Below are 13,137 nucleotides of genomic sequence, written 5' to 3'. Positions count from 1 at the left end.
CAGGAAAGGGCATTTTGCATCTGAAACAAATGTATTTCTTGCTCTCATTTTTGCAGTCAAGTCAAGCTAGTGACAGGTTTCACCTGTTCCAGGCTCTTTTCTTCCCTTGTTTGTATAAAGCATTGCAGCAGCTTGCAGTATGTCCTCAGGCAAAGCCCTCTTCTCGCTGTGTTTCATTTTCCTCCTTTCTCTAACAAAGAAGCTGGATTCAGTGATCTCTACAGTTCCTGCCGATTGTTATATTTTACTACATAACATGATAGTGAGAAATGGAAAATTTCCTGCCGTATCAGTAAACAAGGATGTCAGTTATCAGCGATTGCAGCCCTCCAACCTGAGTTGTTCAGCCCTGAAGGAACTCAGGAAGGAAAGAATACCTGCCATGTAGCAGCCATCGGACTGTAGCCACTCCCCACGGTGAGCCCTGAGGAAACTGATGTGAAAACATAGGATTCTGGCCCCAGATAGCTAAGGTGTACATCAAAAGAATGATTTCAGTGGAACCAGACTCTTGTATCTTCCTATACATAAAAAGGTGCTAAATTCCTTGAAAAGTGTTAGACACTCAGTCTTGTCTGACTCTTTGTGACCCCATGGACTGTAGCCCACCAGGCTCCTCTCCCATGGAGTTCTCCAGGCAAGAATACTGGAGTGGGTTGCCATTCCCTTCTCCAGGGGATCTTCCCAACCCAGGGGTCTCCTGCACTGCAAGTGGATTCTTTACCATCTGAGCCACCAGGGAAGTCCTGAGAAACCAGGAAGTCTGGTTTCTTTAATTAGTGATTGAATTGATACTCCTGACTACCTGCACTTGGTTGGAAAACTCCAATATATCCTAGTTCCTCCTCTTGCCTCCTCTGAATAGTTTCTCAGAGCTATCTAAAATGCTATCTCCTGGGTTGCATTTCTCATTTTACCCCCAAGCAAACTTACCTCCCAACTCTAAAAAAAAATGAGTAATTAAAAAAAAATTAATCATATCATGTTACATTAACAAGGAAAAAAATGTGTTCATTTTTTTTGACAAGCATATTCCTTACACTAGTTGAAGTCAGTAAAGCTAATTGATAACTAAATAGTGAATCTGAATTTTCTCTGGATGTGTCTGTTTGTTCCCTAACAGAGTCTGACCATGTAAAGTGGAACAGAATGAGTTAGGACCAGCTCGTAGCTTTGCCAAAGCCAGGTTTTCCTCTACTGTGAAACTTGGTCTCTTTCATCAAAAGGTTAATTTCTACATTATTTGCCTTCCAAGGTTGCTGAAAAGATAAAGTGAGATCAGAGAAGTGAAAGTACTTAGCTTTAATTAGGGACTGAGGTTTTTTTCTGTTCCTCTAATCACATTCTACTAGATTCCTGACAGCCATGCATCAGACTTCAGTTTGAAAAAAAAAAAAAAAATAGAGGAATTCACTCTCAGTCAGATATTCATCAACCTCTAGAATATTAGCTCTGCTCATATCAAAGAGTGAAGTCTTAATCCTTTCAACATTCTCTGTCACTGTGTCTGTGATCCTTTTAATAAAACCAAAGGGACCGTGCATGAAAAAGGAAAAAGAAGACATTTTTAAGAAGCAGTATAAAACACTTCTGAGACTATGATGTTTTTCTTTTGAATGTACCGAGTAGAAAAGCTGTCTTTTTTTTTTTTAACTTTAGTTTCACTTTCAAAATTGCAGCACATTCCCCAGATGAAAACGAACTGGATTTGGACTAATGAAAAAAGGAACGGTCAGCTGTCGTCACAGTAAGTGAAGGTACATTTTTTACATTTCTTATTGGGATAGGAGCTCTCGTGTTGGGCAAAGCTAGAATTACGTTAGTTTGAACATTCTTTGGTCTTCATTTGATCTAGTGCTTGAAATGGGTTAGAAGCATTCAACAAGGAGAACAGAGGAAAGGGGAGAGGGTGAAGGAGTGGGGAGAAGTGTATGGTAAGAGGACAAGTGACAGCAGCAATTTCTAATTAACATGAAACATTTTGTGTGGTGTTCTTTTTCTTTGTGATGTTCTGTAGTGGGAAGGCACACTGAGGAACTGATAGAAATCATTTTGCAACCGCCTTCTTAAAACAAACAAACAAAAAATCATATCTTTTCTTAAAGACACAAAGCCTTCTGAGCTTTAAAGAACTTACCTCCTTTTCTCAGTTTTGTTGGCTGGAGAGGAGATAGGGGCTGACATTCTATAGTGAATCTGACTATGAGAAAACATTCAGGCTTTCCTAGGAGTAAGCAAACAGCTTTCTTCGGCCTAAAAAGGAAAACGGAAGAAGATGAGACATGGAACAATGTCCAGATGTGTAGAAAGGTCAGAAATGAGTAAATGTGGGTTGGTCAGCCTCGGGCAGTACTGGTTTGGGGAAGTTGGCTCCAAATTTTCAAGTAGGATTACACGTTAGTGTGTGTCTGCATAAATTTAGGGGAAAATGTTGTGAATTTACAAGCCGAACTGTAAATAAAGATTAAGCAGCCTGGCTCCAGATGCCCTGTCCCAAACATTATTGGAAAAAGAAATGTATAATCCTAGGTTTTCCAAAATTGCAAGGCTCAGTGAACCTACTTTTCATCTCTTTCAGCCTTTCTTTGTTTCTATTACATCTCATGAAACATCAGCTCTTCACTCTCATCTCATTCTCTCGCTGTGTTTTTGTTTATTTTACCGAAGTACATTCTAGAATTAAAGTCCTTTTTGCAGGTTGCTTAGTTATAAACTTACAGAGTCTGTGCATATCTCAAAATGCTTTTTCTCCTTATCTTTAATTGTTCAGCCTGACATGAAATTTGAGGTTCAAAATTATTCCCCATCAATGTTTTGAAAGCTTATCACTATTGTTTTCTAGTGACTTATGTTGCTGGTGAAAAGCTTTGTAGCCATCAGGATCTCTTTCCTGTGGAAGTAATGGATCATATATGTTCTCCTTAGAGAGTTTTAGGATGTTTTTGGTGAGTGATGACAATTCTGAAGTTTCATAAGAGTATGTGTATTTTTCCTTTTTCACTCACCCTGCCTGGCATTTGGAGAGTCTTTTCTAGCAGATGAAGTGTTATCTTCAGATCTGAGAATGTCTTTCAGTCCTTACATGTTTTATAAATGGCTTAATCCTTCTCAGTAATTCTGATCTCTAGCTGTTGCCCTTCTGGAAGCAGTAAATGTCACCTAGACAAGGAGAGGAGTGTATTTTGGGGGCTGTGCCTGCTGCTGCTGCTGCTGCTAAGTCGCTTCAGTCGTGTCCGACTCTGTGCAACCCCATAGACAGCAGCCCACCAGGCTCCCCCGTCCCTGGGAGTCTCCAGGCAAGAACACTGGAGTGGGTCGCCATTTCCTTCTCCAATGCAAGAAAGTGAAAAGTGAAAGTGAAGTCGCTGAGTCTTGTCAGACTCTTAGTGACCCTATGGACTGCAGCCTACCAGGCTCCTCCGTCCATGGGATTTTCCAGGCAAGAGTGCTGGAGTGGGGTGCCATTGCCTTCTCCAGGGACTGTGCCTATGAACTGGTAAATAGAGGTCCTACCCTTATGGTACTAGGAGAAGAGTTTTAGGAATAGGTTTTAAAATGAGAAATGTAACAATAGATTAAATGAAATAAAAAATAACTAATGAGAAATGTGAAGAGGATGAGGAAAGAATATAATTAAGTTCCCTATTTTTTGGGGTGTGGGAAGAAACTACTTAACGTCTGGAAATAAAGAAATGGAAACATAAGCATATCATTCAGGTTTGTGTAAGTGACCATGAGAATTAAAAGTAGAAGTTGTTAAGAGGTTCACCTTGGAAGGTTGCAACTGTGCCGTGTGCTTACTGCTCAGTTGTGTCCGACTCCTTGTGACCCCATGGACTGTATCCCTCCAGGCTCCTCTATCCATGGGGATTCTCCAGGCAAGAATACTGGAGTGGGTTGCCATGCCCTCCTCCAGGAGATCTTCCCGACCGAGGAATCAAACCCAGGTCTCTCATATTGGAGGCAGGTTCTTCACCACTGAGTCACCAGGGAAGGGGAGAGTTTGTGGGTTCCATTTGTGAGTTTTTTGTGCTGATTCAGTCCACTTGATGTATTACTTGTATAAAACATACTTGTTTATCATAAATGTTATGAGTATCAAGAAGACACATAGTCACGTTTGGTTGCTTATTATTACAAGGAATAAACCAATGAATATGAAAGCGTATGTTATTAATGCTGTCCATTATTTCTGTGTTTTTCTTTATAAGGCAAAATCATGAGCAGGCCTTTGCCTTATCACATCTACTTCTTTACGGGACTGTTGACCTGTTGGATACTGTGTACATCTTCTGCCCACAAATGTACTGTTAGACATGAAGTAGCCGATTGCAGTCATCTGAAGTTGACTCAAATACCTGATGACCTCCCAACAAACATAACTGTGCTGAATCTTACCCATAATCAACTCAGAAGATTGCCACCTGCCAATTTTACGAGATACAGCCAACTTACTATCTTGGATGGGGGATTTAACTCCATCTCAAAGCTGGAGCCAGAACTGTGTCAAAGTCTCCCTTGGTTGGAAATTTTGAACCTCCAACACAACGAGATATCTCAGCTTTCTGATAAAACCTTTATCTTCTGCATGAATTTGACTGAACTCCATCTAATGTCCAACTCAATCCAAAAAATTCAAAATGATCCCTTTAAAAACCTGAAGGTAAGAAGGAAATGAACATTTTCATGTAAGAAATGAAAAATATATTATCAAATATTGTTTTCAAGTCATTTATGCATCATTAGACTTTGTAGCTATCAAGGTGAAGAATGAGAAGTCTGATGTACATAAATGGGAAGAGGGGTACCCCACACTCAAATATGGCCATTATGAATGGAAATATTTTCAAAAGAGCAAATACTGTCTTAAGTCAGTTTCAATCTTAATTATAAAGAACTCTCCTCTCTTGCATCCTTCCACTTGAAACAGAACTTAGATACAAGATGTGGAGACCAGAGATGAATCAGAATATCCTATGATGAAAGGCAAATAAACTCTCAGTACTGCTGATTTAGTACCTGCAGGGATGAAAAAGTGTCAAGTCCAAAATCTGATTTAAATAAAGTTAACAAATTGATCCATTATAAAGCAAATTGTTCAACTAAAAATTATCTCCTTTTGATTTATGAAATCTTCTACAGTATTACTTATCCAATGGTTACCACCTTTTTCTTGTCAACACTTTGCTTGAATTGTAAATCCATGCAAAATGTATGCTAAATCTGACGCAATTATTAAGTGATTTTTTATATCAAGGTTATTTTCAGAACTCTTTGTTTTCTTCATTTTGTGGGCTAACAAAAAAACTGAGCATCCCTTGGCCTTAGGTACCAAGAATAATGAACACATTTAATACGCTTAGACATATTTATAAAATGATTCATTGGATAGCTGGGGACTTGAAATGCTTTCTTGTCATGCCTGAGGTGGAAGAAATGTCTTTGGACTCAAAGACCTCAAAATCTGGTTAAATGCTCGCAAGATGTTATTTTTATTTTTAAAACATAAATTGAAGGCTTATGCTATTAATAGACATTATGTAAGACTTTGCCCTAACATGTATCAGCTTTTCCTTATATTTTACCTGAGTGGAAGTTTACATATTCAAAAGTAGCACGAAATGGTAAAACATCCCAAAGCACAGACAAAACAAATAAAAATGAGTATTCTGTACTAGTCAGGATGCAAAACTTACACAACCACCAATATTTCTCAATATAAAAATCCTTTTAGAATTTCATGGCCAGTAACGTTCTCTTCATGCCTCTTAAGACGCTGTTTCTTCAACTTTTTTTCTGTTGTTTAGATTCGAGACTAATGCATGACTATTTGTTTGATAAGCCACATGAATGTTTCCTACGTCATAAATGAAAGCTTATTATAAATAAGTAAAATGCTTATTATGAATATTCTTTACATCATGACAAATAAAACTTGTCCTTATATTTTGGAAGAGAAGTAAATTCTTTGAATTAAGAAATTCATCTTTGTAGCAATGGTGTTTTCAGTAACAATCAGGATTTCTTACCACTCCTACAGTCAGTTTTCTAGAGAATAATTGAGATGTGCTATTTTGCTGTCCAGTTATTTCTAAGATTCATGTACATTTAGAAGAACCATTTTTGATGCCAAGACTATAACTTACATACATATTTTTTTTCTCCTCAGAATTTAATCAAATTAGACCTCTCTCATAATGGCTTATCATCTACTAAATTAGGAACTCAGCTCCAACTGGAGAACCTCCAAGAGCTTCTATTATCAAATAATAAAATTTCTTCACTAGCACCAGAAGAACTTGATTTCCTTGGCAATTCTTCTTTAAAAAGATTAGAGCTGTCATCAAATCAAATCAAAGAGGTAAAGTAAACATTCTTGTGTTGTACTTCTCAGTGTGGGCAGACCCTAACTGTCTCATATGGATGAGAATCTAAAGCTAGAGATGAGGAAGGGATGATAACCTTTGTCATGTTTTCCAGAAATCCTTCACACATACTGCTTTGGGCCATAGACGTCAGCCTCACAAGAAAGTGAGTTTGGTAGCTATTAGAATCCAGACTCTGGGGCTGTGTTGTCAAAAAGAAGTGGAGAGTCCACTACAGACCAGAATTTTGGCCTTGGGGAACTTACATACTTTTCTCAGTCTAGTTTCCTTGCCTATAAAGTGGAAATAATGCTACCTATTGTACAGAAGTCCTGGAAAAGTTAATAATAGTATGATGGTTAAGAGCAGAGACTTTAGGGTTGGGTTGGCTGACTCCCTGTCTGGGTTTTATCTGTTAACAATTCTGTAATTGGGCAAATGATTCACATTCCGTCTGCTTCAGTTCCCTATATCTAAAATGGGCATAGTAATTACACTTCCCCATAGGGTTGTGTGGGGAAGAATTTAGCACAGTTTCTGGCATGTAGGAAGTTCTCGATAAATGATACCTTGCATTATATTTTTACAAACATCTTCCTATAATGGAGTAAACCTAACCTTTTTTTTGGGTCTATGACCATCAATTTGCTAATTATTTTTGAATACAGGTATGTCTGTATTTTATTCCTTTACAAACCAAGAAGAAGAGTATCAGGAATTCTAAGCAAAATCAAATTTTTTTAAAGCTATATTGATTTTCAGATAAAAAAAAGAGACTCTGAATGAAATTATCCTGAGATAATAATTAAATATCTTACTCAAGCTATTCGTGTTCATTTTGAACAGCATTTTTTTGTTTAGAACATTTATTGTAGAAATACATAAATAAATAAATGTAAAAGATGTGAAGTAATGAAGGAAAAAAATCATCCAAATCCCCATGATCCAAGGCAACCAGTGTTAGAATTTGGATATGTTTGTATCCAGCTTTTCTCCACAAAATAAAAGAAATAACAACAGCAACTGAAATTCATACAGTACTTATGTGTCAGGCATTGTGACAAGTTCTTTTTTTATTAACTTTATTTTGTATTGGGATATAGCCGATTAACAATGTTGTGATAAGTTCAGGTGATTAGCAAAGGAATACAGCCTAATTTTATACAGTTCTGTAACTAACTTATGCTTATCGTGGTTTTACACAGGAGTAAATTGAGGGACTTCCCCCGGCGATCCAGTGGCTAAGACGCAACACTCTCAATGCAAGGGGCCCAGATTCAATCTTTGGTCAAGGAACTAGATTCCACATGATGCAACTAAGACTTTGCATGCCAAAACTAAGTCCTGGCACAGCCAAATAAATAAATAACTTAAAAAAAAAGAGAGTAAATTGAGAGGAGGAAAAGTTAAGGAACTTACCCAGAATCTCAGGTGATGGGCTGGTGACTGAGCTGGGTTTCTAGAAGTGTTAGACCAGGGCATGTACTCTTCCCAGCTGTGCTGTATTGCTTTTCTGAGGATGACGGTGCATCCTGCCTTTTAAAATTAATATCATGTCATGAGTATCCTCCATGTCATTAAGAGTTATTCAAAAACTTAATTTTAGTGACAGCAAAATAACCCCATCATATACATTTACTTTAATTAATCTGACCCTTAATTAATTAAAGACCCTGATGCTGGGAAAGATTGAGGGCAGGAGGAGAGGGGGATTACAGAGAATGAGATGGTTGGATGGCATCACCGACTCAATGGACATGGGTTTGGGTGGACTCCAGGAGTTGGTGATGAACAGGGAAGCCTGGCCTGCTGCGATTCATTGGGTCGCAACGAGTCGGACACGACTGAGCGACTGAACTGAATCTAACCATTTTCCTGTTTTGTATTTTGACTCACTTATGATAAAGCACACTTTCTTCGATGTCTTTGTTATTTCTTCCATTAGCCCTAAGGTCACAGAAGTGACACGTTAGAAACCAGAGCCTCTTTGCTCTCCCGGTAGACTTGATCTATCCTCTCTGGATTCCTTCTCTCCTGCCTTCTGCCCTCTTGTTCCAGCACTGAGTCCCAGGGCAGCCAAGGCTTCCGGTGAGGGACTGGGGGGCAGAGCAGAAGGCAGATGGAAACAGAATAATGAAATAGTCAGGAGAAAACTTATTGGAAAAACAGAGAGTGTCACTGGAGCTCAGAGTCACAGAAGGGAAAGTGCGTGTCAGTGAACACTTTGGTCAATGGGTGGTAATAAAGTCCGCTCATTCATTCCAGGGTGTTCACTGAGAGCAGTGATCACCAAGACAGAAACAGCATCTGCCCCAGAGCTTACTTTGCAAAGAGTTTACTAATTACAGTTATACTCAGTGTAGTGAAATAAAAGTGCTAAGTATGTGTGTTAGCCACTCAGTCGTGTCCAACTATTTGTAACCCCTTGGACTGTAGCTCACCAGGCTCCTCTGTCCATGGGATTCTCCAGGAATACTGGAGTGGGTTGCCATTCTCTTCTCCAGGGGATCTTCCCCACCCAGAGATCAAACCCAGGTCTCTCACATGGCAGGCAGATTCTTTACAGTCTGAACCACCAGGGATGCCACTTAACCTAGTCTGGGAGATCAGGGAAGACCCTCTGAAGAAGTGGCATGGAGGCCAAGATGTGGTGCTGAATAGTGGCCAGTGACCATGGAAGTACAGGCTGGAGCAGGAGGCAGGTGACCCAGGCACAGAGGAAGGAGCTGGGAGAGAAAGGGATAGAGTGAAAACCCGGAGGAGGTGGTGAGAGAGGAAAGGAAATTGAGTAAAGAACTGTGCCTGTTTTCCAAGGGTCATACAGACTCTACTGTGTTTTGACTATTAACCTCTTCTTCCATCCCACTCTTAGTTCTCTCCTGGGTGTTTTCATGCCATTGGAAAATTATCTGGCCTCTCTCTGAACAATGCCAAGCTGAGCCCCAGTCTCACAGAGAAGCTCTGCTTGGAACTGTCAAACACAAGCATTGAGAATCTGTCCCTGAACAGCAACCAGCTGGACACAATCAGCCACACGACCTTCGATGGACTGAAGCAGACGAATCTCACCACGCTGGACCTTTCCCGTAACTCCTTACGTGTGATGGGTAATGACTCCTTTGCCTGGCTTCCACATCTTGAATACCTCTCTCTGGAGTATAATAACATAGAGCATTTGTCTTCTCGCTCTTTTTATGGGCTTTCCAACTTGACACACCTGGACTTGAGACGGTCTTTTACTAGACAAAGCATTTCACTGACTTCGCTCCCCAAGATTGACGATTTTTCCTTTCAGTGGCTAAAATGTTTGGAGTACCTCAACATGGAAGATAACAACTTTCCAGGCATAAAAAGAAATACTTTCACGGGATTGGTGAGGCTGAAATTTTTAAGTCTCTCCAACTCCTTCTCAAGTTTGCGGACTTTAACAAATGAGACATTTCTATCGCTCGCTGGTTCTCCTCTGCTCCTACTCAACCTAACCAAAAATAAAATCTCAAAAATTCAGAGTGGTGCTTTTTCTTGGTTGGGGCACCTGGAGGTCCTTGACCTCGGCCTTAATGAGATTGGGCAAGAACTCACAGGCCAGGAATGGAGAGGCCTAGACAATATTGTTGAAATCTACCTTTCCTACAACAAATACCTAGAGCTGACCACCAACTCTTTCACCTCAGTTCCAAGCCTTCAAAGACTGATGCTCCGAAGGGTGGCCCTGAAAAATGTGGCTTGCTCCCCTTCGCCTTTTCGCCCTCTTCCAAATCTGGTCATTCTGGATCTAAGCAACAACAACATAGCCAACGTAAATGATGAGTTGTTGAAGGGTCTTGAGAAACTAGAAATTCTGGACTTGCAGCATAACAACTTAGCTCGGCTCTGGAAGCATGCCAACCCTGGCGGCCCTGTTCAGTTTCTGAAGGGTCTTTCTCACCTCCGCATCCTTAACTTAGGGTCTAATGGCTTTGATGAGATCCCAGTGGAAGCCTTCAAGGACTTACGTGAATTGAAGAGTATTGATTTAGGAATGAATAATTTAAATATCCTTCCACAATCTGTCTTTGATAATCAAGTGTCACTAAAGTCATTAAGCCTTCAGAAGAACCTCATAACATCTGTTCAAAAGACTGTTTTTGGGCCAGCATTCAGGAACCTGAGTTATTTAGATATGCGTTTTAATCCATTTGATTGTACCTGTGAAAGCATTGCCTGGTTTGTTAATTGGATTAATAGTACCCACACCAACATCTCTGAACTGTCAAACCATTACCTCTGCAACACTCCGCCCCAATACCATGGTTTCCCAGTAATGCTTTTCGATGTATCACCCTGCAAAGACAGCGCCCCATTTGAACTCCTTTTCATGATTAACACCAATATCCTTTTGATTTTTATCTTTATTGTACTGCTCATCCATTTTGAAGGCTGGAGGATATCTTTTTATTGGAATGTTTCAGTGCATCGAGTTCTCGGTTTCAAAGAAATAGACAGAGCAGAGCAGTTTGAATATGCAGCATATATAATTCATGCCTACAAAGATAGGGATTGGGTCTGGAAGCACTTCTCCCCAATGGAGGAAGAAGATCATACTCTCAGATTTTGTCTGGAAGAAAGGGACTTTGAGGCAGGTGTCCTTGAACTTGAAGCAATTGTGAACAGCATCAGAAGGAGCAGAAAAATTATTTTCGTTATAACACAGAATCTATTGAAAGATCCACTATGCAAAAGGTAGGTGAACACTATGACATTTGAAATGTATTCTTATCTTTAAACTGAGCTTTTATTTTGTTTTAATTTTCTTTTATTGATTTGGCTGTGTCCAGTTTTAGTTGCGGCAGTCGGGACTGTCCATGCATTAAAGGGGTGCATGGGCTCTCTAGGTGGCCCATGGGCTCAGCAATTGGCGGCACGTGGGCCTAGTTTCTCCACAGCAAGTGGGATCCTAGCTCCCCCGTGCGTGCTTACTCAGTCACTTCAGGCGTGTCCGACTCTTTAGTTCCCCCACCAGGGATCAAACCCATGTCCACTGCATTGGCAGGTGGCGTCTTTACCACTGAGCCGCCAGGGAAGCCTCTGAACCACCAGAAGGAAAGTGAAAGTCACTCAGTCCTATCCGACCATTTGCGACCCCATGGACTCTACAGTCCATGGAATTCTCCAGGCCAGAATTCTGGAGTGGGTAGCCGTTCCCTTCTCCAGGGGATCTTCCCAACCCAGGGATCAAACCGAGGTGTCCCATATTACAGGTGGATTCTTTACCAGCTGAGTCCTTAAGGAAGCCCCTGAACCACCAGGAAAACCCCTGAATCGAGCTTTTAAATATTATTAACGTTATTACTCACAACTCAAAGTATTTTAAAAATAAAATTAAGAAGAAACATAACCTGGGTTTTAGTGACAAGACTAAAGTTAATTACAAGGAGAATGTTAGATTTTAGAGCGTTGGGCTGTTAAAAACTGTGCATTGATATATGACTTAATAATGTTTTTAACTTAGATTCAAGGTTCACCATGCAGTTCAGCAAGCTATTGAACAAAATCTGGATTCCATTATATTGATCTTTCTTGAGGAGATTCCGGATTATAAACTGAACCATGCACTCTGTTTGCGAAGAGGGATGTTTAAATCTCATTGCATCTTGAATTGGCCAGTTCAGAAAGAACGGGTAAATGCTTTTCATCATAAATTGAAAGTAGCACTTGGGTCCAGAAATTCAGTACATTAAATTTATTTAAAGACTAAATTAAAGGAGTAAGTTTCCTAATTTAAAAAAGTTCCATGGTAAATTTACATTTTCCTTGACAATAATATAAATCTGTTCATTCATATTCATAAGTAAGAATATCACCACTATGTCTCTTCTATGGAAATATGTCTCCCTATTTCAGGCCTTTTGTTACCAATTGACATAATCTGACCCAAAATAAACATATAAGAATATCTTTTACTAATGAACACACAGGTTACTGAGGCCTATGAAAACAGTTTTGAAATAGTCCTCAATTTAAAGAAAAGTTAGAGGTATATGAGGGTTTGTGATAAATATATTTGTCATTTTTTTTCTGGATGCACTCAGAATAAAATATGACTTTTAATGGGTACAATGCTATTTCAGTTGTGAAAGGGTAAAATGTACACCTATATTTCTAAAAGTTTAATTACAGCATTTTTTTAACTGAAAACTTTGTGTTTTAGTGGTGCCTGTTGCAGTGTTGATTTTATTAAATATTAAATTCCATTTTAGTATACACATGTGTGTGTGCTCAGTTGCTGAGTTGGGTTTCTGACTCTTTTCGACCTCGTGGCTGGGCGCTTCGGTCCATGGGATTTCCCAGGCAAGAATACTGGAGTGAGTTGCCATTTCCTTCTCCAGGGGATCTTCCCGACCCAGGGAGCTAACCTGTGTCTCTTGTACCTCCTGACTTGGCAGGCGGATTCTTTACTACTGTGCCACCTGGGAATCCCATATACTCAGGACAAAAAACATTTATTCTTCATTTTGATTACTTAATAAAATGAATCTTTTAATGAATACTTATGTTTCCTGATATTTGGATTTCTGAGGCATTAGAATAAACAATTCTTTTGCTTACAAGTGTTTCAGGAAGGCTTACTTCCCAAAGTTTAATTAGTAGATTGGCTTTGTGGAAACAAAATATTGTCTTACCCTGGTCACAGACTCAGGAGATGGCCCTGGCTAATTCACTTGGTTCCACTGGGATTTCTGCCTGCCAATCTTGAAAATTATAGTGATTAACAAAATATTAACTATTCCTA

At 39.6% G+C, this 13,137-nt stretch overlaps 1 protein-coding gene across 3 annotated transcripts; it reads left to right on the top strand.

The window, feature by feature from the left end:
* The first annotated feature begins 1,386 nt into the window (after positions 1–1,386).
* TLR3 (toll like receptor 3) lies at positions 1,387–12,608 on the top strand. 3 transcript variants are annotated; one of them, XM_025289865.2, is made up of 5 exons: positions 1,387–1,747; positions 4,212–4,663; positions 6,170–6,361; positions 9,238–11,087; positions 11,857–12,608. In XM_025289865.2, exons 1-5 carry the CDS (start codon positions 1,717–1,719, stop codon positions 12,083–12,085), a joined length of 2,754 nt encoding a protein of 917 aa, XP_025145650.2. In that variant the 5' UTR covers positions 1,387–1,716; the 3' UTR covers positions 12,086–12,608.
* The last annotated feature ends 529 nt before the right edge of the window (positions 12,609–13,137 follow it).

This window comes from Bubalus bubalis, chromosome 1, assembly GCF_019923935.1.
Source record: "Bubalus bubalis isolate 160015118507 breed Murrah chromosome 1, NDDB_SH_1, whole genome shotgun sequence".
NCBI classification, from domain to species: Eukaryota; Metazoa; Chordata; class Mammalia; order Artiodactyla; family Bovidae; genus Bubalus; species Bubalus bubalis.
This window is presented reverse-complemented; position numbering and strand designations above follow the sequence as displayed.

Excerpts from the sequence above, each read along its gene's own strand:
- TLR3 (XM_025289865.2), top strand. The coding sequence starts at position 1,717 with ATGAAAAAAGGAACGGTCAGCTGTCGTCACA. Across the intron at positions 4,664-6,169 it reads ATCCCTTTAAAAACCTGAAG|AATTTAATCAAATTAGACCT; the intron begins GTAAGAAGGAAA and ends TTTTCTCCTCAG. Across the intron at positions 6,362-9,237 it reads CATCAAATCAAATCAAAGAG|TTCTCTCCTGGGTGTTTTCA; the intron begins GTAAAGTAAACA and ends TCCCACTCTTAG.